Source organism: Calidris pugnax, unplaced genomic scaffold (assembly GCF_001431845.1).
Source record: "Calidris pugnax isolate Ruff unplaced genomic scaffold, ASM143184v1 scaffold133, whole genome shotgun sequence".
Lineage (NCBI taxonomy): Eukaryota > Metazoa > Chordata > Aves > Charadriiformes > Scolopacidae > Calidris > Calidris pugnax.
The window spans coordinates 3,092,858-3,115,497 of record NW_015090977.1 but is presented as its reverse complement, the minus strand read 5'-3'; the positions used below and the strand labels follow the sequence as shown (position 1 = coordinate 3,115,497).

The 22,640-nt window shown below is 38.6% G+C and overlaps 2 protein-coding genes across 4 annotated transcripts in view; both read right to left on the bottom strand.

Annotated features, from left to right (window-relative positions):
• Positions 1-1,163, bottom strand: part of MYO1C (myosin IC) — a 60,466-nt gene extending 59,303 nt beyond the window's left edge. The window contains exon 1 of the mRNA XM_014953188.1: positions 1,071-1,163. Within this exon, the coding sequence (XP_014808674.1) occupies positions 1,071-1,148 (78 nt within the window). The 5' untranslated portion in view covers positions 1,149-1,163. The remainder of the gene's footprint in view (positions 1-1,070) is intronic.
• Positions 1,164-4,475: 3,312 nt separating this feature from the next.
• Positions 4,476-22,544, bottom strand: INPP5K (inositol polyphosphate-5-phosphatase K). Of its 3 annotated transcripts, XM_014953340.1 has the most exons (13): positions 22,361-22,544; positions 19,681-19,788; positions 18,906-19,014; positions 15,878-15,994; positions 15,374-15,546; positions 13,729-13,840; positions 13,046-13,155; positions 12,429-12,455; positions 10,522-10,714; positions 10,140-10,277; positions 9,541-9,624; positions 8,198-8,302; positions 4,476-7,216 (listed from the first exon to the last, which is right to left on the bottom strand). In XM_014953340.1, exons 1-13 carry the CDS (start codon positions 22,405-22,407, stop codon positions 7,118-7,120), a joined length of 1,422 nt encoding a protein of 473 aa, XP_014808826.1. In that variant the 5' UTR covers positions 22,408-22,544; the 3' UTR covers positions 4,476-7,117. The 3 variants fall into 3 exon arrangements, with proteins under 3 accessions (XP_014808826.1, XP_014808827.1, XP_014808828.1); XM_014953341.1 differs by lacking the exon at positions 12,429-12,455; XM_014953342.1 differs by lacking the exons at positions 12,429-12,455; positions 22,361-22,544 and adding an exon at positions 20,003-20,277.
• Between the last annotated feature and the right edge of the window lie 96 nt (positions 22,545-22,640).

Sequence of the window (22,640 nt, the reverse complement as noted above, 5' to 3'; positions counted from 1 at the left end):
ACTATCTCCTCTTCCCACAAGGCAGAGCTCTCAGGTTTTGCTGAAGTAAAATGACTCTACCTAACAATTGTGCAATTCCCCCCCACCACCCCCCCCGGTAAATGTCTTAGCTAATTTTCAGATGGAGTTTCAGATTACTTACTAGAAAGACAATGCGAGGAAACTGCAGCGACATGCACAGATGTGTCTGCAGGACACGGCGGCCCTGCCCAGAGCAATCTGCTCCCGGAACCAACCAGCTATTAAACAGTTCACAGCTGCTTTTAGGTACACTTAAACATATGGAGGATTTTCCAAAGTGCCTTCTCTTTAGACTCTTTTAAATTAGCAAGTCTACAAATCGAGCTAGAAAATATTCTGAAGCAAAAGACACTCCTTCCAAGTACTGAAAACTGAAATTATTCTTCCAGAAGTACCGTGTCTTTCTTAACTACTTTTATCTACCATGTCAAAACAGAAATCACAGAATCTTGGAGTAAATCAGCTCATGGATTTTCCATTTGCTTACAAACAAACCCTGACCCCAAGTCAAAAAAAATCACAAGTTAACAGAATACCCTGTTCCTCAGGATATTAATAATGGTCCATTAATATGTTCCTCTACCACCGAATTTTTGACGTGTGAACCTTCCTGTAACATTCAGGACATGAATCCAGTGACAACATGGACAATCGATATTGAAGAGGATCAAAATATTCTTTTCCAAGCTGCTTCCCTTCCATTGTAGTTTGAAAAGCTCTCCCAGAATTCCAATAGAATAAGTACGTCTGGGCCAATACACCACCAGCAAGCCACGCTAACTTTAGTACACTGAAGTGTTTCTCCAGGAAATACACTTTAATCACATTCTAAACTTCCAGTCACTTAACATTCATTGCTACTAATCTCATTCTAGTGACAGAAAACTGTTCACAACGCAGCCACCGTCCCCCCGGTGACCAGCCAGTCTTGCTGAAGCCTCATATTTTTGCACGAGCCATTTCTCCATTCAGAAGAGCGGTCATTAAATTGGTTATCGTGTAACTAACACTGCAAGGAGGGAAAAGAGAACAATAAAAACCAGGCTTACAGTCTTGCGTTCTCCATTGCGACTAACCACGCGGATGATTTCTCCCGTAGGAATAAGTTCAATCTGCAGCTCCATCATTCTGAGGTAAGTCAGTAAATCTCTCTATTCTTTACAGATGGTTCTGATTTCAAAGCGCAGCAGCAGAACTCCCCGAGTGGTCTGGGAGAAGACCTTGACTGACTGCAATCTTTGGTTCAGAGCCCTGTTGTGAGAGGAAGAGATGAACCTCCGTATTTATACTAAGTGTAGGTGCGAGCTGAAACAACAATTAAGTTCAAGACTAGTTTCCACTAGTTACAATGGGTCAAGACAGTTCCAAGAAGCCTGAATTTATGGTCGTGTTTATGGCCACAAACTTTGTTGATGTTCCATTTTAGTCCCAGTGGACTCAGAAAAGTCAAGTCTCTGCGGATGCCGTTTCATAGGTATTAGCACGAAACAACCCTACAGTAGACTTTGCAGATCTACAAAGAGATTTTATGTTGAAAAGATTCTTCATCTTTGCCTCCAAAATGCTTGGTTTAGAGATAAGGGAATAGAACCACTGATTGCTCCCATGGTAACTACAGGAAGTTCTTCAAATTGCTGCAGAACGGAATCCTTATTAATTGAATCCTTGAGTAGGTAACTAATCATGCAAAGGAAATTAACTTGCACATTACTTCACAAAAATTCCTACCATGAATATGAGAAAAATAATCTGGCGGACGCTGGTTTAAGTGCAATTACAGCACTTTACTACAGCCATGTCACCCATTACTGCTGTACTAGACCTACGACCCCCCCAGTAAACTCCCCAGCAGATGCAGACATCCTGCCTGTGACTGGGGAGAAAAGAGATCAGTCTAAATCTCACATACTTGCTGCTGGGGGACAATTCCTTCAATCTTCTTGGAGTAGCCAAATTTCAACTTTCAACTTTACTACAGACCAATTCCAGATGATACTTCTTGTCCAAAAAACTACCTAGATGTAGAGATTAACAAGCATCTGGCCATTCAAGAGCAGATACAGAGACCACCATTCTGTTCAGGAACTGTCACTGTTCCATGGTTGTGTCTGGAATTATTCTTAGACTTCCCTTGGCTGTTATAGACAAGATTATTCCAGTCCAACAATTGTTTCCTTGACCACTTACTTCCCAATGTAGGGTTCTACTGAAAAAGAGATTTTATCACATTTTAAAAAAACCTATCGCTGTTAGTTCCCCAAACAAACCCACCCTACTCAGAAATATGGAGCAATACCCAGCCTATCTTATCTACCCTTCCTACACAGAGAAATTATGAAGATTAGTAGCCTAGAACACGAGAGCTGTTCAACTGGAATGATTTCTGTAATCCAGAAACCAAAATTAAGTACAAAAAAAACCTTCTGAAAATGGGCTACAGGTAAGTGAGAACATAAGGAAAAAAAGGATAAAGAAAGTAGAAAGAGGCTGAAGGGGAAAAAAAAGATAACAAAATAGAAGAGAGGAACAGTGTGTGATCTCTGCTGAGACCAAGCGTACACTTTAAAACCACAGCTACAATAAAGCTCGTATTTGCTAAACAATGCTGAAACATTCCCTGCTAGGGCTGATGTCTGTATTTGATAACTGCCAGTTTCAAACAAAGTACGGTTAAAGTACTTTGTTACAGCTTAAAGTGTCTGCTATTGTGTTTTTCTTCTTTTTTGTGGTGCTAATACTTATTTTCTGAATTTTGTCCACACCTCTGTGTTTCCTCTTGCCAGTTTGCACACTGCCAGATGTCACACTTCCTTTACTTCAGTGTTTTCCTCCAGTGACTCTTCCAGCATGTGCTTCAAAAGCTCCCACGAAGGTTCTCCTGCTACTTTCTAGATTGCACATAAGATGTTCTTACTTTTAATTGCAGAGACCTTGGAAGGGGAAGATGCCAGTTCCACTGTAACACCGGGAAGTGGGATGTACACACGCAGATAAGTGACTTATTCTTAAGTTGAAGCAATTGAACAGACAAGTTCAGTAGCTCCTGAGTAGCTCAGTTTCCAGAGGAACTCAATGTGTGCTGCAGAGATTCATCAGGTGGTGAGTGGCATTGCCTTGGCTGAACAAAGCAGCCACACAAAGAATAGTTTACACTGCACCACTGTGAACTACACAGCTCGGATGTTTGCGCTTGCACCTGAAGAAAGAGAGTTAAAGAGAAAAGAAAGCAAGCTGGCCATATAGACAACTGGCCTCAAACACTTCCAGCTTTACACAGTATCTTTTTCTCCTTTCCCTTTCAAGATTGGTATAAAGAAAAAAACATATATAAGGAAATTGGGATATTATCTGCTTAATGCATGAGTTATAAGGTCAAATAACATCGGTATTCATGCCGTGATGAGTACCAGGAACTTTCTGTGATCTCTGTATCTTGTTATCACAAAAGAAATTCCTTCATTTCAATCACTTTCAAACAGCCAATCCCTATATCCAAGGACAGATATGGCCATCAGAAATATTCCTGTTAGCAATGCAGAGTTCTCAAAAAAGGTATCATTTCCTCTCTCAAGGAAAACCTAATTCAAGCTTTGCTCGACTGACCTTTCCACTGCAGTATATTAATTAAGACAAGTTCATCTGAGTGTCACTTAGTGTCCAAGAGCAGAGAAGGAAGTGGTGGTAGTAGAAACAATAGTTTTTATCAGAACGTATTTTTAGGGTCTAACAAACACGCAAGACATCTTAGAAATATTTCCTGTTTACACAGAGCTGTACTATCTGTGTGCAATGATACACTGCACATCCTGAGGTTAGCGAGGAATCAGAAATATATGGAAGTTAAATAAGGCTATACTGAACAACATTCCTCGGTAGACCTATTTCCTATTTTAAAATAAATTCTCTAACAGCAGGGAATTATGAAAAGCTACGCTTAGATGGAAATTATTTGATAGCAAATTTATATTAAAACATAGAAAATTTGAAATACAGTGCAGCAGATCTTTCACAAAGACAAAAAAGACATCTCAAATCATACTGTGAAAAATTCACTGTGAACAAGTGAATTTAGAAGAACTTGTTCTTAAAAATTAAGAAAGCAATTTAAGTGGCTACAGCATTTTTACAAGGAAAATATCAAAACCTCCTCAATGGGGGAGGGAAGACAGAAAATCCAAAACAGAAGTCCATTTAAGACTGGACTCATTTAAATGAAAAACAAAGTATTAGATGAATCTACTTTGTCCAAAAGAAAAATAGTTATTTGTCCTTGCCCTTCTTTTGCAGTCCAAAGTCCTACTGCATATGTTATTACTGACACATTTCCATTCTAAAATACTGTTGGTATCTTCATATTAAACATGACCAAAGTTTTTTGGAGAAAGGTTACAGTGCATGAATTAATCCTTGCCACCCGAACCAACGTGTTCGTTCTCAAATCAATAGAGGCCACATAGAACACTTCACTGCCAGGATTTATTTTAGTGGTACATGAAAAGAAAACACAGGAGTATAAAAACATTTCCAGTGATTATAACATCCAATTAAAGGTGTTTTAAGAAAGATAAATTTCATCAGAAATTGCATCATTACAGGTCATGGAATAGTTTGAAAAGCTACCATAGGTAACAGTAGTAAACAAAAGTGCTACTGTGTGCATAATACTTAAGAAAGAAGTATACAGTTCTGTGCAGCATCCTACTAACACACAAGCAGATTCAATCACAGCTGCCGTGGGCATTTTCAGCGAAGTCCTGTGGTTCAAAGGATAAGTTTACAAAACGCAGCTTCTATGTCCAGTGATTGAGAGGGTTATCAGCTCTCCTACAACATTAAGGATCTTGAGTTTCTTGACCATGGAAAGCGGCTGTATGGCTCCCCCTCTGAGCTGCTCACGAACAGCAGATGCACCCTGATTAGAAGAAACTGGATCTTGGTCCACAATAAATCGCCAGCTGTGGTCTGGAATTCAAAGACCACTGTTCTTTGAGCTCACCACAGAATCTCCTTGCACGGAGTACAGTGATACAGTTACATAAGTAAAATCAGAAAGAGTACAACTCAGGAACTGCAAAAGTTCTTTGCAATTCGATAGGGATTTGTCTGATGCCCTAGTTGCCGTGAAAAGTCACAGATCTGAAAGATTTAGTGCAAAACAAATTCTTGTAAGACTGGTACAAATGTGAAAACTGTTTCTAATATTGTTCCAAAGCGTCATAGGAATGTACAAACTTTAAACCTCAAGGCAGTTTTAATCCATGCAATGAACACAGTACCCTCTGAACCTGCCCTCACTACTTACAACTGGAAATAATTCCAACAGCAAGCATTAAGCTGAGCTATGACTAACTAAAATTTGCAGAGGCTAAGTGTTCTCCAACCCCACACTGCAACTATCTAACCAGTTAACCTATTTTATAGTTTCCACAGTATACAAGTACACCCAGAAGATTTTATACAGTGAATGATATAAGCAAGTAATTGCAAAACAAATGTCACATCAAAGTGTTGACCACCTATCTCAAAAGAATCCTGAAAAAAGTAAGGCCTTGAGAAAAAATGCAAAAAGGAATCCATTCAGTTCTGAAGCAATATTCCAACACAAACATACCAACATCCTTTGCTTTGCTCTTCCACGTGAACCAGATTTTCTCTTTTCCATCCATAACCAACATGACAGTGATGTGTAACTAACTTTACTTACCACCCACCGTAGGTAGCTCAAAGCTGTGTATCTAGAACATGGGAGACTCACAAGTGCTCTTTTCCAGCACTGCAGGCTGAGATTCTGTGGAATATTGGTGCCTCTTCCAATCCTTTCCAAACATCTCCTCATCAAGAAACAAAAATCATTTCTGAAGCTAACTACCTTTCAGGTTTTTTGAGGTACATGACCTTTCTTATTCCATCTCCACCCTCAAGTGTACAGGATACACTAAGGTCTAAGCACCTCTAGAAAAACAGAAATTTTGCAGACCGATTGCTATAAATTGTAGAGATTTACAATTTTGGTAGCACACATTATGCCATAGGAAAGAACTTGTTCCACTGAAATTCCCCATTTATAATTCCCATCGTCTCTATAGAAAGTGTAGCAATTATATGGCAGGATGGTATCAGGGAAGTATTTAAATATGGCTTTAGCTTTCTAAATTCCATATGACAACAGGAAACAATTGGGGTTAGTACCACAATCATTAGCTCTTTGCCAACAAGTGCTTTCTGAACTATGGTCTGCTCACCTACCCTAAAGCATTTCTCAACTTAATTTCTTTCAGAAATTGCGGGATCCTGGTTAACTCTGAGCCAGGGACTACTATAAAAGTGGCTTCATTTTACTTTTATAAATCAGAGGGAGAAATGCAATAGGCAAATTGCTAAATTGTTTTATAAAAGAAGAATTAAAAAAAAAAATCAGGAAAAGTGTGCTTTGATAAATGTATCTCAAAAAATTGGAGAAATTAGAAATGGAAAAATCCTACAAAGAGTTGTCAGTAAGGCATGAAGAAAAGGGATCTACCACCAAAGGAGAATTTACACACTCCAAAGATTTTGTTTCCATGTGATTTGTTGCCACATGTGTTTCCCAAAAGGTAATCAGCTTACATTTGAAAGTCAAACAAAATTTTAAAACAAGCTAACTAGCTGTACCTAATAAATAACTTCTTAAATAACTTCATTTGAACTAAAAATTTGGAAATCAATGATTAAGTGGTTACAGTATAGCAAATATTGTATCATAAATAAAATATCCTCTACAAAAAGGAGCAAGCCTAAAAATCTATTACAGATCGTAGCTTACTTAGGTTAAATCATCGTATTAGAAATGTTTATCATCTTAAAACATACAGCATTCATTAGGTGCTATTTTTACAGTTCTCATCCAGTGCAAGAGCGTTACTCTCCCTGTAACAATAAAAATATCTGTTTCCACAATAAATTATCATCTTCTGTGAGCTTACAAAGTTTCTGAACAATCCTACCTGTCTTACTTGCACTGTCTTACTCCATCTTCTAAGAGTAAAAGCTTATAATCAATAAGACATAAAGACTCATCTGGCTCCTGAATCAGGACCACTAAATGCCCTTTCTGCCTTCAGAACTCATCACGTGATTCCAGATTGTCAGGTTTCTGCATCCAACTGTTCTCTTCCTGTGTCAGATCCTTGTCTATTAATGTTCTGTTAGGTTGAATCTAGAAGAAAGACAGTAGTTAACAAATTAGCACATTCAGAAACACTGTGTTGCTCTATACTCTCAATATACCATTATATAAACACGTCTTACATACTTGCTAGAAACTGAGAAAATTAGAATTGACACATCTATGCAGCAATTATGAAATTAAAAGAAAAAAATCTAGTAAAAAACCACTAAACTGATACCAACACATTAAGCATCATGCAAAAAAAGGGCATATGGTGTGTTGTATCCACATACAGCTGACCATCATCCTGCAGAGTTTGCGGTAGATCTTGCTCAGAGAAAACTGAAATAATGGGTTCTGCCTTCTAGAACCCTTCATCCAGCAACAATGCAGAATTTCCATTTTAACCATTTTACAACACATTAGCACAGCCATGACAGCATGGAAAATTAGGAACAAACAAAATGATTTTGACAAAAAATGCTTTTGTAGAAGAAGCAATGCTCAGTCGCTTCATCTAGTCTGTGCAGGTTAAGCCATCCTTTCAGAAATTAAACGAAGCAGCCGGTTAAACAAATAACTTGAGTTCCAGCTGTCCTGTCTTTCCCAAATTCAAGTGCCTAAATTACAGGCAGCATTTCTGTGCAAATCTACCACAGAATGAAACACAAAGAGTTAACTTATAATCTAGCAGAAACCTGGCAGCATTTAAGTTGATTTGACTTCTCATCTTTACAGAAACTAGAGACCTAACTGACAGAGCCTGAAATTCCTAAAATGAGAGCTGAGAGAAAGAAACCTGTCTTATGTCATTACAACAACGTGTTGCCAGAAGAGCTACTCAGGGACTTCTAGCACATCAGCAAATTCTTTTACAGGATGTTATCCAGCACCTATCTTTTTTGCAGTTATTTCTGCTGCCACCTCCGCCAGGATTAACACAGCTGCACACACCTATGTTCAGACCCATATGAAGGCAAAAGAAATAAAAATCACATCAATGTTAATCAAAGCTTTCAAATATATTACCTGAAAAGGCTGGCTGATACCAACTATTGACTGCAAATTATTGCTGTAATAACCGAGCAAAAATTCTCCTCCCGTATCAGGTATTTCTGCAGCACTCATGTAAACCTGTCAACAAGGATAAGAACAGGCAATGGGCAATTTCCACAGAGAGAGCAGCTGACAAAAAAGCAGCCCCTGCCTTTCAGGACACCATAAAAATCAGTATTTATTATTTCTAAGTTTTTAAACATAAGCTAAAAAGGAAGAGGACAGACATAACTCATGAAACCATTTGAAAACTAAGTCAAGGAGGAAAAGTAAATATCCTTCACCATGTTATCAAGCTGACTCGGTTCAGCAAGAAGCAAGAAGAAACCAAGAGTTGTTGCAAGGGCAGGGGTAAGGCCACACAAGCAGCAAGGAGGGAGATGACCTGCCTCCTGGTGGCAATAAGCTGCAACGTGGAACAGCTGAGCAAACCCACCACCTCGGTTTTATGCTATTCCCTGAAGACCCTTGGTTTCTAAACTGCAGCCCACAGTATCCTGCTAAAACAACCTTCATAGCGCTCAAATTTCTAAGCTTAGTGATAGGAAACCATGATATCAGAGAAATTTTGAGACTCAGAATATTGATAACAATACAATTTGGGCTCTTGTTGTAAACCTAATGCTAAATTACAAAATCTTTAACAAGAAATAACTGCATTCCATTGTTGTCTGGGAAGTCTCATCCATCCTTGCACTCACTGTGTCTCCAAAATTAAATCTGAATTTCTGTTTGTTCAGATAAATACCTCTGGGAACAGATCTTTTGTATTCAAAATAAGTTTTGTTTGATGGTTTATTTGTTTGAAATCACCTTAGGTAATCACTATAGAAAGCTCTGTAACAGACAGCAGTTTTTTAAAGAAGGACCAAAACACTCAATAGCCAAAATGAAGAGAAGTCCAAGAAACTCTAATCTGTAGCTGTATTAGACACCTGAAGCTAACTGTGTTAGTAACATTAGATATTTACAACTGTAACAAAAATCACATAATAAATATTTAGGATACATGGAGCAATTTGACAATCAGCTGGAAAAATGGCTGGTTACCTATTTCAGTGCCAGAAATGGACCAAAATGACAGTAGTTTTTAATACAAGGAAAAGTCACTACAGAAATAAATCGCTTTTTCATTAGTTCCCTTAAGAATTATGATTACACCTTAGAAGCTATGCTATTCTGTCTGAAAATTAGTAAGAATTAGGAGGAGGGGGAAAAGAGGATACAGAACCCATAAGAGGAAGGGGATATGGAACAAACAGACCTTGAATGCTAAGCTATGGGATACTACATTAAAAGCAATACAACTGGCTTACTTGTTTACTGTCTTTGTTAGAAGAAATTTCATCATCTTCTACCCAAGCATAAGTCACATAGTCATTCACATGCCTGAAAGACACCTGCAAAGGAAGATACAAACCATCAGCCTTCTGAAGGAAACAAAAAACATACCACATGGAAAACTCAAAGTTATGAGAAAGATTTTTACTATTTCACTGAAGCAATTAAAACACTTCATTTTTAGGATCAAAATATTTTGGGGGCATGCACAAATCTTTTGTTTCTGAGAGGGTGCGAGTGCTCTGTTCGCTCCCCCTTCCACCGATTTTCTTTTATTTTTGCTTTCTCTTTGCTGTATAAAGTTTTTGAACTGCAGGCATTAGGGGAGGACAATTCCTTTGGACAGCTTCTGAACCATTTTACTTCGCAGATAAATTAAAGGGTGCAGAAAAGCCCACATGCTATGCAACTAAAATGTCAGCATACAGAGACTAACAGCAATCAAGGACACACGACTATTTCAGAGACTTTTGCACTAGCAAGAATCACAATGTCCTGTGACAGAAGACTATCAACCACCTCCTCCAGTCATATTCACCATCTTCATTAAGGAGCCATGATGTGGTAACATTACCTTGAAGAGCCCAATCCAGTCCCAAGCGCTGCTTGGTAACTCAGGCACTGCAGAATAGCGGATTACAACGTCATGTTCCGCGCTCCACTCACCCTCAGGACTCAGCGTGACCAAAGGATCCAACAGAAGAGGCTTCAACTACAACAAAAGAATAGAATTTTAAATGAGTCAAATCTGTCATTCTTTCAGATATTCAAGTTATTCTCTGCCACACCTGCTGTGGGACTCTTAACTGAATGGAAATAACCCGGAAGCAATTTGCTGCCTTCTCTATAATCAGAATGAAACGGAGATGATGACTGACAAAGTTTAGAAAACCAGCTTCTGTAAGGCAAGACTTAGCAAAACAAACTTTTTCTCAACAATATAACTGGGACAGCACCTCAAGCCCAAAAGTTCCTGTAACAGGTTTGTGATCGCTGATGCCGTAGCTCATGTGACTGATGTAGTTGTTCAAAGTAACCGAAATCGTCTGCTCTTCTTCAGAGAATTCGCCGTCTTTCGATGCGTGCTGGCAGAGATTTTTCACCCTCCAAAGAATTCTATCAGTCCACGCTGGCTTTCTTTTCTTCTCACTGCAAAAGTGTAAGATAAAAGTGAAATGAAGAACAGTTGCCAAAAAGCTAAGAATACTGTGCAATACTGTGCAGAATCTACTCAAAGCTGGAAGACTGTCAGGTACGTATTAATAAAAGAAGGCAATCACATCCAAACTTCATTTTACAGCTCTGTTCAATATGCTTTACAACCAAGGTTTCCTTAATTTGAAATCAACTCCATTTACCACAGATAAGTTTCGTAGGTTTCTGAAAGAGGAGTAAAATGAAGGGGAGAAGGGCATTTCAAGGGGTTAGTTGGCTTCGTACGGGAAATGATACTTTCTCCTAAAACACTCCATAAAAACATGCAAGAACATTGAGAGAATATAATAACTGCCCCCAACATATAGTTACTCTGAGAAAAGGGGCATAAACTTATGGGAGATGTAGGAAGAGTCTGAACAATGTTTGAAATTACTCAAAACATTTGAAAAGAAGTTTAACAACAAAAACCAGACAAACTTAGGTAGCTTATACTAATCACAGGCAACAAAACAATGCTATATTTAAAGTTGCTCTCACTTGTACTAGCCTGCATTTCAAGTTTGCAAGCTATAAAAGGGCTTTAAAAATTCCATAATCAAGAAAGTCGTGCCTGCAACCTGCAACTGTGCTATACATTAAACTGTAATCAAATTCAGAGTTTCCTTTTATACCATATCAATAACAACAGAAGACATGAGCCTTTCGTGGTTCTCTCTGTAGTGGGAGGAAGACTTAACAGCAACTCTCTGTATGGATGTATCACTTCAAATTGAAATGGAGAAAAGATCATACCCTATGGAAGAGGAATTAGAATGGACTGGATTGAATTATAAAAGTTAATGAGCAGGATGTGTAAGGAAAACTGTCAGTTTAATAACTTTGAATATCAAAATCATCATAAGCTGGAAATGCCATTTAGTTCAATATTCAACGTACTTCTGTTTTACCCCTTCCCATATACGAGTCTGACTCACCTTGAATAAGGTGGGAAGACTTCATTCAAATGACTAAGGGGCCATATCCCACTTACTCTACTAATTATATAAACCGACAGAAACCTTTATGAGCTGCCATATGTCTGCTCTGCTGTGCAAGAAAATACCAAAAGAACAGCATGAGTTAATACACTCACTATTTTACAGAAAACAGCATTTCAGATGGGAAAGAAAACCTCAAAATCCACACTGAAAAAGTAGCAAAGGTAACAAAATACTGTGTGCTTCATATAAAACACGCTTTTCAAGGGTGGTTGCCTCGAGGTCTTCTGATCACCAAGCTGACCAAAATACCTCTGCTAGCTTTAACAGCAACAGAATGCACACAGTATGCATAAGCATACTTCTTGTTCTTTAAATGAGCCAATACAGACTATCAGGCTATGAATCATTCTTTAAATGTCTAGGTTTGGATTACTGTAAGTATTTTTTGTTAACTGGATTTACTGCTGGTTCCCTTCCATCTCTTCACACTCCATTAGGGAGCACAATGTCTTTGGATCCAAATGAATAAACTTCCAATATTAACTGCAGCAGCAGAGTAGATAACACTACAGCTTTCAGACAGGTTTAGAAAATCCCTGAAGAAAATCAGCTGTCATCTGATTTTCAAATATTTCACAAAAATCAAATCAAAAGCTCGGGAAGGAGCATTGTTTTGATTCTGAAATATTTACAAATCTATGAAATCCAGAAAGTTCTCTTCTTACTTAAACCAAAACAGGGACTTCCGCTCTCTGGAAGTAAAGAAAAAGATCAGTACAAAACCCCTGTTCGGACAGGAACTTATTCTTCTGTTGAAACATAAGACTAATACTTAACAACAAACTTTAGTGTCAGAACAAATGTTTGGAAACTACTCCATTTTCAAATTAATATAATTCATAAAGACACATTAACATTTCTTTTCAAATACCAGCAGTATCAAATGAAATGCTTAAATAGAGAAGGAAAACAAAAATTGCAGACAATTACTCTTTTCCTTTTGCTCATTACTGACAACCAATGGGCACTTTTAGTATTAAAGAAAAAAAAAAAAAGAAGGGGCTTAAACAAGTCCTAGTTTATTCTGTTAATCTAGCCTTTCCAAAAAGAAAGCTGGGCTGTTTCACTACTTCCCTCTTGCAAGCAGCAGGCTCAGGCTTCGTCAGCCAGAGCTATTAATTTATTCAGATTTGATCCCTGAATGAGCTTAACAGAATAAATAGCTCAATAGCCCCAGTTAACCAGTACAGTCAGGGAATTCAGGTTTGCTAAAGTGACATTTAGTCAAGCACCACATTGAGTCTCATATTCCACACCTAAACTCATCATATTCTGCTTTTACCTTGTATCATATACATCCGAATAAAGGTCAAACTTGTAGGTGGGTTTAAACTGCAGAGGACCCTCTATGAAATCCTGAAGAAATGCTTCCTTCTTTTTGGCCATATTTAACTGCAGAAATAAAAAGTTTTAAAGACTATGTTTAAAAATCAGAGCTTAAAGGGCAACTGGGAAAGGAGCTGAGAAAGCCTCTCCCAAGAATTCTTCAACATCTCAGTCACACACTACATTTGGAAAGGTAAGTTCAAAAGTGCCTCTTTTGTTACTACCAGGGCTCTTGACAGGATCTGTTTAAAAGTTTTGTAGGAATTCTACTCAAAACAAATTCCAGAATAAGCTTCTCTTAAAAACAATTCTTGGAAGAAGAAAAATGGAGGGAAAATAAAGATGCAGAGCAATTCACAAGCCATGAAGTTCAAAGAAAGCTTCGATCAAACAGGAGCATTGCAAAACAGTAAGAAACTACATAAAAGCAGAAAATTTTTGCAATTCATGGGGGCTTCTGACTGGGAAGTGATAGAGCAAACAGCCAGATCTGTTCCACCTCATGATTACGCTGAATTTGTGTTGTTTAGTACAAATTAGAAACTATGTTTCCAATTTTAACTACCATGTTGTGTTTGTATGCATTAAAAACAAAATAAAACAAACAAAGAAGCCACCCAGACAGTTAAGACAACATACCTGGTCCTTTTCCCACAGCAGATTGTAACGCTTGTTATTTATTGATTCTCGGACAAAATGTATCCCATAATCTGCTATCCTGAAGTTTAGATCTCCAAACCAGAAGAGAACACTTAAAAAAAAAAAAAAAAAGAAAAGAAAAAAAACCAAGGAAGATTTATACAACTCCATTAACATAAGGGAAGAATTCAATAGAATATAAGCCATTACACTAATTAGGTGCTCTAATCACTTATATTACTTAATCTAAGCATCTTAAACACAAACATTAAGTAGTTATAGATAAGCTTACACAGGGATAACCTGCTGCTAAACAAAAAATTTAAAGAAATTGAAGTAGTAAATTAAGTTCCTTGCATTCTTGCCGTTTGCTCATTACTGCCTGGGTATTAGCTTCTCTCGAGTCTCCTAATGACTTTACATCTCTATTAGAGACAGACTTAGAATTAAATTTTAACAGTAGGTAAAATAATTCACAAAATCATGACCTAGACACCAGCTGGTTATATTAAATCCACGAATTCAGAGCTCTGGTTTAGGGCCTTGGGAAAGCAGGGATACACCCTGGGTGTTCTATTGTTATTAGGAAAGAGAGTTATTGTTACGAAGCACTGCAGTGTATTATCAGCAATGTTCTAAACATCAGGAAAGCTATTTTTTTCAAGTAAATTAACTTCTCTTTGAAAATCCCTACTTTCAACGTTTTGTTCAGGGGTGGATATACCAAACTTGATCTTACGAAAACAAAACTTTTATTTTAATCCCATTTGTAATTTCTTTTTAGAAGATGACAGTAGAGGATTTGGTAGATGCCCATGCACACAGCCGAGAAAATGAAAACACATTCAGTTGGAGTATCAAACACTTATACTAAGGTAGGAAAAGTAACAATTTTGAAACTCATGTGTCATACATTTTTACCTAATTTTAATTAACTCATTAATAATTAAAGTGATATTTCATATCCATTCCAGATTTATCTGTCCTGGCAGTTTTATGGGTATTTAAAAAAAAAAAAAAAAAATCAAACTAAAATGTTTTTCTGAACCCTTTTTTAAATGGCTCTACTACCATCTTTAGCCTCCAGCACATGAAAACAAGGGAAGATACAAGTAATTCCTGCAGAATTAAGGAACAGAAGCTCAATTAGTAGCCCAAATCAGGTTTGTTTTGGCTTGGGTTTTTTCAGTGACACACCCAAGCAGAGTGTAATTCATACAAATCTACAGAAATCATCAATCAAGGTTTTAAAGGCTGAGAAGCCTTCAGCCAGATTCTAAAATTTCAACAGGAATAAAACCAGCCCAAACCGTAACACAAGTCTCCTCAAAAAAAGCAAGGAAGATAAACATTTAATACTGATCTAAAGGATTTTTGGTATAAGCAGACTCTCCAGCACAGGACTTGTGCAGTACATACGCTAACAAATTTAATGTAATTCAAGACTGGAAGAGAACAGTCTTGCAAAATACACCTCCACCTTTCAGGTTATCTTTTCCTCCCAGGATTCAGGGTCAAGACTGAAAGAAAGACATTTAAAATAAAAACGATGGATGAGAACTCCAAATTCCACACTCTTTGTTGCACGAGTTTACCATATAACAGATAAAAACAATAAAGACAGAATAGGGTGTGAACAACTCACTCATGATCCAAAGTACTTGGAATACTCTCTCCTTCAAACTGCATTTCCAGAATTTTCTCAAAGTCGTCCAATCGCTGCTCTGTGTTCTCCATGTGAGCTGGCAAGTGGCAGTTCATGAAACAAATTGTGTGACCATAGAGGGACATGCGAACGGTGACTCCTCCTTTGTTCCCCTGGCATGGAAGATGAACAACATTGTCTGAAACTGCAGGCAACACCTGCAAACTATTAACACCACCTATAAATTTTTAAATCTTGCCATTTAGATTCAAATGAATACAACTTTTTCCTATGTAAGTTGTTATATACCACCTAATAAACGGGTAAAATTATGGTCTGTGCTGCGCACTTGCACAGCAGGTTTAAACAAGTGAGTCTCACTGCTTTAGTTTGTTAATTTTTAAGTAAACCATGTATCCTCTCTCCCACCATGAAACCATTCAGAGGCATCTGCCACCATAAGCAGAAGTAACCAAGGCGACCACGTCCCAGATACTTCCTTACCCAGTATCCATAGAGGCCTGTGCGGATGTAGTGGGTATGAACATCGCGGATGAAGGGAAGGTGGACGTGCTTCACAAAGACCAGAAGCAGTAACCCCTGCATGCGAACGGAGGAGAGCTGGAAGAGATACAAAAGAGGGCATGGTCATTTCCAGGGAGGTATTAGGAATTCCTTGGGTGTACTTCACAGGAGTTTTTAGATGAACAACACCATAGCACAAGTCATGCAATTCCCTCACCAAGCCTGGCTTCAATGCTGTGATACAGTAAATGCAAACACATTTCAGTGTTGTGAAGAATATATTCTTATAGTAGACTTGCTTATAAACAATGTTGATGAACCTCTCAACACATTAACGTGAGTTGTACCGTTACCTTACAGATATGAAGTTGACCTCAAAACATGTCTATTTACCCAAACATCTTTAAAGATCTTTCTTCTGCCTCACCAGCCTCTTGCTTCTACCTTTAAGCATACTGTTCATGAAGAACCAAATCCTTGATTTCTCACCTATAATCTTGATAGTGAACACTTACAAGTCTTCCAACAACAGCAAGTTTTTCAAACTGTAACATCCTTCAGCATGTAACTAATGATTCTATATGTCATTAAAATGCCTAAAAAGCACAGCAGTTACCCCTAGGCATTAGCAAAAACAATGAGCTGCAAACAGTAGCAACTCTTCCCTGCAATATCTGTAAAAACTGATTTACCAAACACTTCCAAAGCAAAGACACTTAGGGAGCACATAAAACACTCTTTAAGCTTTAAGATACTGGGGTTTTTTTCTGTGGTTTGGGTTGGGGTTTTTTTGTGGGTGTGGAAAGACATTCTTCGTTAAAAATTTATGAACTTTACAACGTTCCTGGCATGAGAGACAAAATTCATTTTAAGTATTTGTTTGAATGATAACGGTCCTATTTAAAATACAGACATTGAAATATATTAATTGCAGTTTAATTTTATGCTGGATGAACTTAGTGAAAGACTACATTAAAATAAAACCTGAAATTAAGAATAACACTGGTTATGAAACTGCTGGAGAAGTACAAAAACTCAGCCCAAAATTTAAAACAGAATTCCTTCTTTCTTTACCTCCACATCTACAAAATGATTTCAGAATATCTGTTAAAGGTTTCATTGTACTTGAGCCCAACACAATACTAAGCATTGTACTCAGATGATGGATCTCAATTACTAGCTGATGGATAAGTATTTGTTTTCTGATCAGACATTTGGTGTAACCAGTATTCTCCTTTCCATAATTATATTATTCATGAGATACCACAATCTTTCAGTCCCTTTACTACTTGCTACACTTCACTCTGCTGTGGGCCAGTCCCCAGACGTTTCTCGAGATCCACATGAAAACTCTTCCCTCTGTAGGTCTTGAACATCAAAACACAATCAACCCCCCTCTGCTGGAACTAACACTAGTCTCACCAATATATTGTGCTAAATCAACCAAAGACCTTTCATAGATGGGGATGTGATTCTGTTTATGGTGAAAGAATTGACTGACTCCAACTAATGTTAACACTCTGAAAATGGACCCTGTTATTGAAGGGACAGAACGCCCCAGGGATGACAACTACCCCTCTCCACCCAACCTTGTCACAGGTCAGCAAGGAAGGGGTAACTGTCCCTCTCCTCCCCAGCCAACTTCCCCAAATAAGCTCTCCTCATTGCCTCTTTTGATTTTAACCTGGCCTGACAGTCCCCTCTTATTATTAGAGCTAATCAAGTCCTGCTGAAATCCTTTAGGTGGCAGCATCCATTCATTACTGTGTCCAAAAGTGCCACATTTATAAATTAGAATTCAAAATCAACCATGCATGCCATTAGGAATTCTTTTGAACTGTCCGTACACAGGGCCTGAACGTCAGCCCACAGCCAGATTTTGAATGTTTATCAGCAATGGCTTACACTGGAATGAACAATGTTTTTTCTTTTTTATACTTCCCAAGAAGTCCTTTGTTTTGTTTAATTACAGTTAAAAGAATGGCACAACTACCGGGTCTGATTAGCACGCAGATAATGCAATAATCTCAGAAAAATCACCCTGAAATAATGCTCGATTCAGAAAACCAATACACCATTCAAAAGGATTTTAATATCTCCCTATTAGAGAAATTCAGGATATCCTCCTATGTTTACTGTTTGCATTATTAACATAGCTAGTACTTTAGCTGATCTTATACCCCAGATATTGCCAAAAATCTTATAGTTTCAAAAACCATACAATGTTCTAGGTCTTCAATCAAAACCCAAGTCCTCAGAAAAATATATATATACCCAGTAAAATTCTGGTTTACATATATGCAATTTATTTTCACCTGCAAACAAGTTAAAAAAAAAAAAAAGGAAACCTTACCAATCTTAACGAAAATCACTGCCATTGCTTGAGATACTTATAGTGAAAGCAGGCACTTAAGCAGACTACATTAGAAGCATCACAATACAGTTCCCCAATATTGCACAGAGCAAAAAAATTTTCTACAAACAAGAGAGAGATAGAGATATTGTGGCCACAAGATACATGCTGTTGAGTGTAATTTTATATCACATTCCATTTTAAATAACCTTTGTTACTTTGTTCCTTGAGAACATATTTTTATTACAACAGGAGTATTTTTCTATTCATCCCATGGTTCTGCAGCACTTCGGCCACTGCCAGTATATCCAAACAACTTCTTGCTGTTTGTCATCTAAGCTGCAAAAGCATCAAAACTGCCCAACTATTTCAAAAGAGAAAGGAAAAATTCTATGTCCAGTTTTTACTGCTAAAATTAATGAAGTTATTATTAAGATAGGAAAATTAAAATTGCCTTTATCAACAAAGCAGGAAAACGCAAGTGTGATGAAGAATCAGTTCTAACATACATGTACTTTGGGCAGTGACTGACAACTGTAAAAAATACCATCAATTTATCTGTTATGGGGAGGTTGAGGGGGGAAAAAATCTGAACAGAGCTGGGCAAGACATTTTCCTTCACTGCTGTGACACTTAAGAGATGTAAACAATTACCTTGATATATCCCAACGGAGACAATACAGTCATGAAAAAAATGCTCCATGGATCATCAAATGCCAAGTCAGACAGAAAATTAGTGATTCTTGAGTTCACCTCCTGTAAGCTGAACACATCAAGATTACTCACGCTGTATCACCTGGTTTTGACTGAATTCATATAACCTTTTCAGAACACAGACCACAACATCCTAACAGACCTCTCTCAGTGCAAGTCAGAAATTTCTTGCTGTTGTTTCTCATTTACAAGCAGTTTAACCCATCCACAGGTCTAACACATCTAACACCGAGAAAAGCAAAGTTAAAGGAGCTTATATACCTGAAGACAGAGCTTAAGACAATGCTAGACTCAAGATATGTTATGAAAAATAACCTGACTGTCAGGTTTTTAAAATTTCAAGACAGTTTAGAAAACACTACGGCAGCTTGTACCTAATAAGCTTGCACTAATTTCTTTAAAACACACTGAATTTTGGATAACTTTCATATCAAAATGAATATGCCTCTATGTGCCAACAAAGAGGACAGCAGCCAAATCCTTCAGACAAATACTCTGTATTTTGTCACAAAACAACAACAGAAAGAAGATTCTCTTGCTATACTTTATCTCTGTTCTGTATCACTAAGTCTAGTCTTCATCTTCTGTTAACAATAATGTTAAATCACCTCATAGGCAGTGATTCACACAGCACAGCCCTCCCGTAACAGAGTAAGCTGATAAGACCTAGCGGTTTTGCAATAAACTTACAAAGCAAGTTCTCTAACATACTTACCCTATAACATACATATCCATAGTTGGGCCCAGTGAATTGAGCTGAAGTAAACTAGTGACATCAGGAGGTGGAGAAGCTGTGCCCACGTTCCAGGTAACTAAGTGTAGTCTACAAACAAACAAAAATCACACAAAACCAATGATAAAATTGAAACGCGAACAGGTAACCAACCCTAAGAGCATCTAATTTTCCCAAAGAATTTCTATCTACAGAAAACAAAGATCTTCTGTCACTTTTCATGAATCAGAAATTTATTTATTAGCTAGCACTATAAAAAGCCCAAACCCAACAAATAAAACCAAGCAACTGGAGGGAACAAAACCTGAATTCTTGCCACTTATCCTTCAGCTTTTTCCCCCAGATAAGGAAGGCTTCATCTAGAGTGCGAGACACTTCTTCATGAATTTCATCATCCGAGCTGATGTCCTCTACACAAGCCATAAGCTGGGCTACTCGCTGGCGGAGCTGCAAGCGGCCACTGGACCCTGTGCTGCTGAAACTTGCCGAACGGCTGCGGATGTTGTGCAGGTTTTCTAAATCGTTAAGGGAGAGGGCAGCCGAATCCTGAAATGCATCTTCGCTACTGAAGGATGCCATTCGCTCAAAAGAAAAGAATTAACTCTGAAGGGACTAGCCCATTAAAATCTTCAGGATAAAAGAAACGGGTGGCTGAGGGTCTTCCACGTCAAGTTTTCACTCGCCTGAAATTCAGCATTGCTTCTAACGCAAAAGGACAAACGTAGATGCAGCAACACTGAAAAAAACTGTAGCATTACGGCCACGCTGAAAGGGCTGTTACAAAAGCTGCAATCACATCCCACCTCACACAGTGAATTGTTCCTTCAGAATAGATTTAATGTGGTTAATTCTATAAGCTCAAGATTTAAAAGAATTTATTGTTGACTTGAATCGATCATGTGCCTCCATCTGTAGGCTGCTAGAAATATAATCTCCAGCTCTCAGACATACAAATACACAGTTCTGACCAAAACCAAGCAAACCTATTGCTCCTCTCGAGAACTGTCAGAAACATTGCGTGCCACAGGACTTCTCTATTGGTTTTTTATAAGGTGGTAATTTCAATATCAGAGTTTCTAAAAAGAGATTCACTTTACTGTTAGTCTTATTACACATCAGACAGTTAAAAATTACATGACAGATTATAAAAAAATAATAAGCTGCTAATTTTCCATCTATCTTAGGCTTCTGTAAGGACCCTATAAAAACTGATAGTTAAAAAGTGAATCCTGCCAATACATCCACTATTAGGGCCATTTTTTATCCCCCAATCAATTGCCTGCTCAAGGTGACACACAATGTATGTGGAAGAGATGGGAAGTGACCTTGCGAACCAGGCTAATTCAATGATCCATAATTTCTCTCACCAATAGTTTATCTTTTTAAGACCACTCTGAAGTGAGCCAAAAGCTATTCTACAACAAATTTCTAGGGGAAAAAAAAAGAAAAAAAGGTATGTATGCCACGGATCTAATTCTGCCATCAGAGATGTATCACTAGGGAACTCTCTCCAGTTACTAATTTCATAAGACAATTACCTGCTTAAATAAAACTGAAGTAATATTGAAGTAATCAGTCATTACTGACAGAAATTAAATTCCTCTAAGAGCCCCGTATCACACTACTGATAAGAACACAGGAAGGACTGCAGTGCTAGAATTCACACCAAAAGAAAAAATATTCGTAAAAATGTCAAGAATATCCATAATAATTTAGTTTCACTGTAGGTTATGACTATGTCTGCAGGAAAAAACTTCATAGCAAGGAAAGTATATGCACCTGCAAAGCTAATAATCTACAGCATTATGCAGTCCCAAAGGTTGTCTGATGCTCCTGACTACTTCACAAGGCCATAAAAGTGCTGGAGGGGAGACCAGAGCGATACCAATTTTCCCCTGATGCCACAAAGACAGCCTTCACCAAAGGCTGGAGGATACGGGGGCTTTCAGTACCACTACAGCAGTCTCAAGCTTTCCACAAACACATCCCTAAACACAGGCAAACTACTGAAGACATTATTTAGTGTCATCGATTTCCTGAAATGATTCAACAGCGGAGAATTTTTTAAGGTCATAGTGTTTATAATACTGCGCTAAGATGACTTTTAAGATCGTCGATCAAATATTAGTGGTTTGGTTTCTTTTAATTTCCCCGTGACAGGAAGCTACTCAACTCCCCTTCTAAGTATATTTCTCTTGTCAACCAAGCCCCCAGTGAGCGACGCTGCAACTTATCGCCACAGAAGATACACCACGAAGACACAGCGTAAAAACACCGTAAAAACAGAAGCCAAAGGTTTACTCCAGCTCCTTCCTCCTCAGGACAAGCAGGGAATTTGCGGCACTAGATACATTAATAACAAGGGCGGTAGATCTTGCCCTCATTAAACATAAGTAGGTCTCCGGGAAGTCCCACGGAGACAAACAATACTCAGTAAGTCTCCCTGAAACGCCTCCAAATCAGAAAATCAGCTTTTCTTCTCCATTCCGTGTGACTACGTAACATCGCCAATTAGCCTAACTCCCCGTTAATAAGCAGAAACACTAAGTTTCGCTAATTCTCACCTCATTACGCAACCACTTAGCTACTTTTCTCCCCTCAGCGGGCAAAGCCGCCCCTCACACCTGCCCCCCAGACCTGCGCCTCACCCAAAACCGCTCACCTCAGCTCCCTCACGGCGCCGCGCTCCGCCGGGCCCGCAGGCTCCATCACCCCACCGGGGTTCCAGTCAGGGAGGGCGGAGGGGACAGGGAAGGGGACGGAACGGGACGGAAGGGAACACAGGGGACGGCCCGGCCCGCGGCCTCCTCTCTCCCCTCAGCGGCGACGCGCCCGCTGCCGGCAGCGCCCCGCGCCCATTGGCCCGCGTGACGGGGTAGGGCGGGACGACGGGCGGCGGAAGGACGATGGCGCCGCCTGGCGGGCGGGAGGACCGCGGCGGG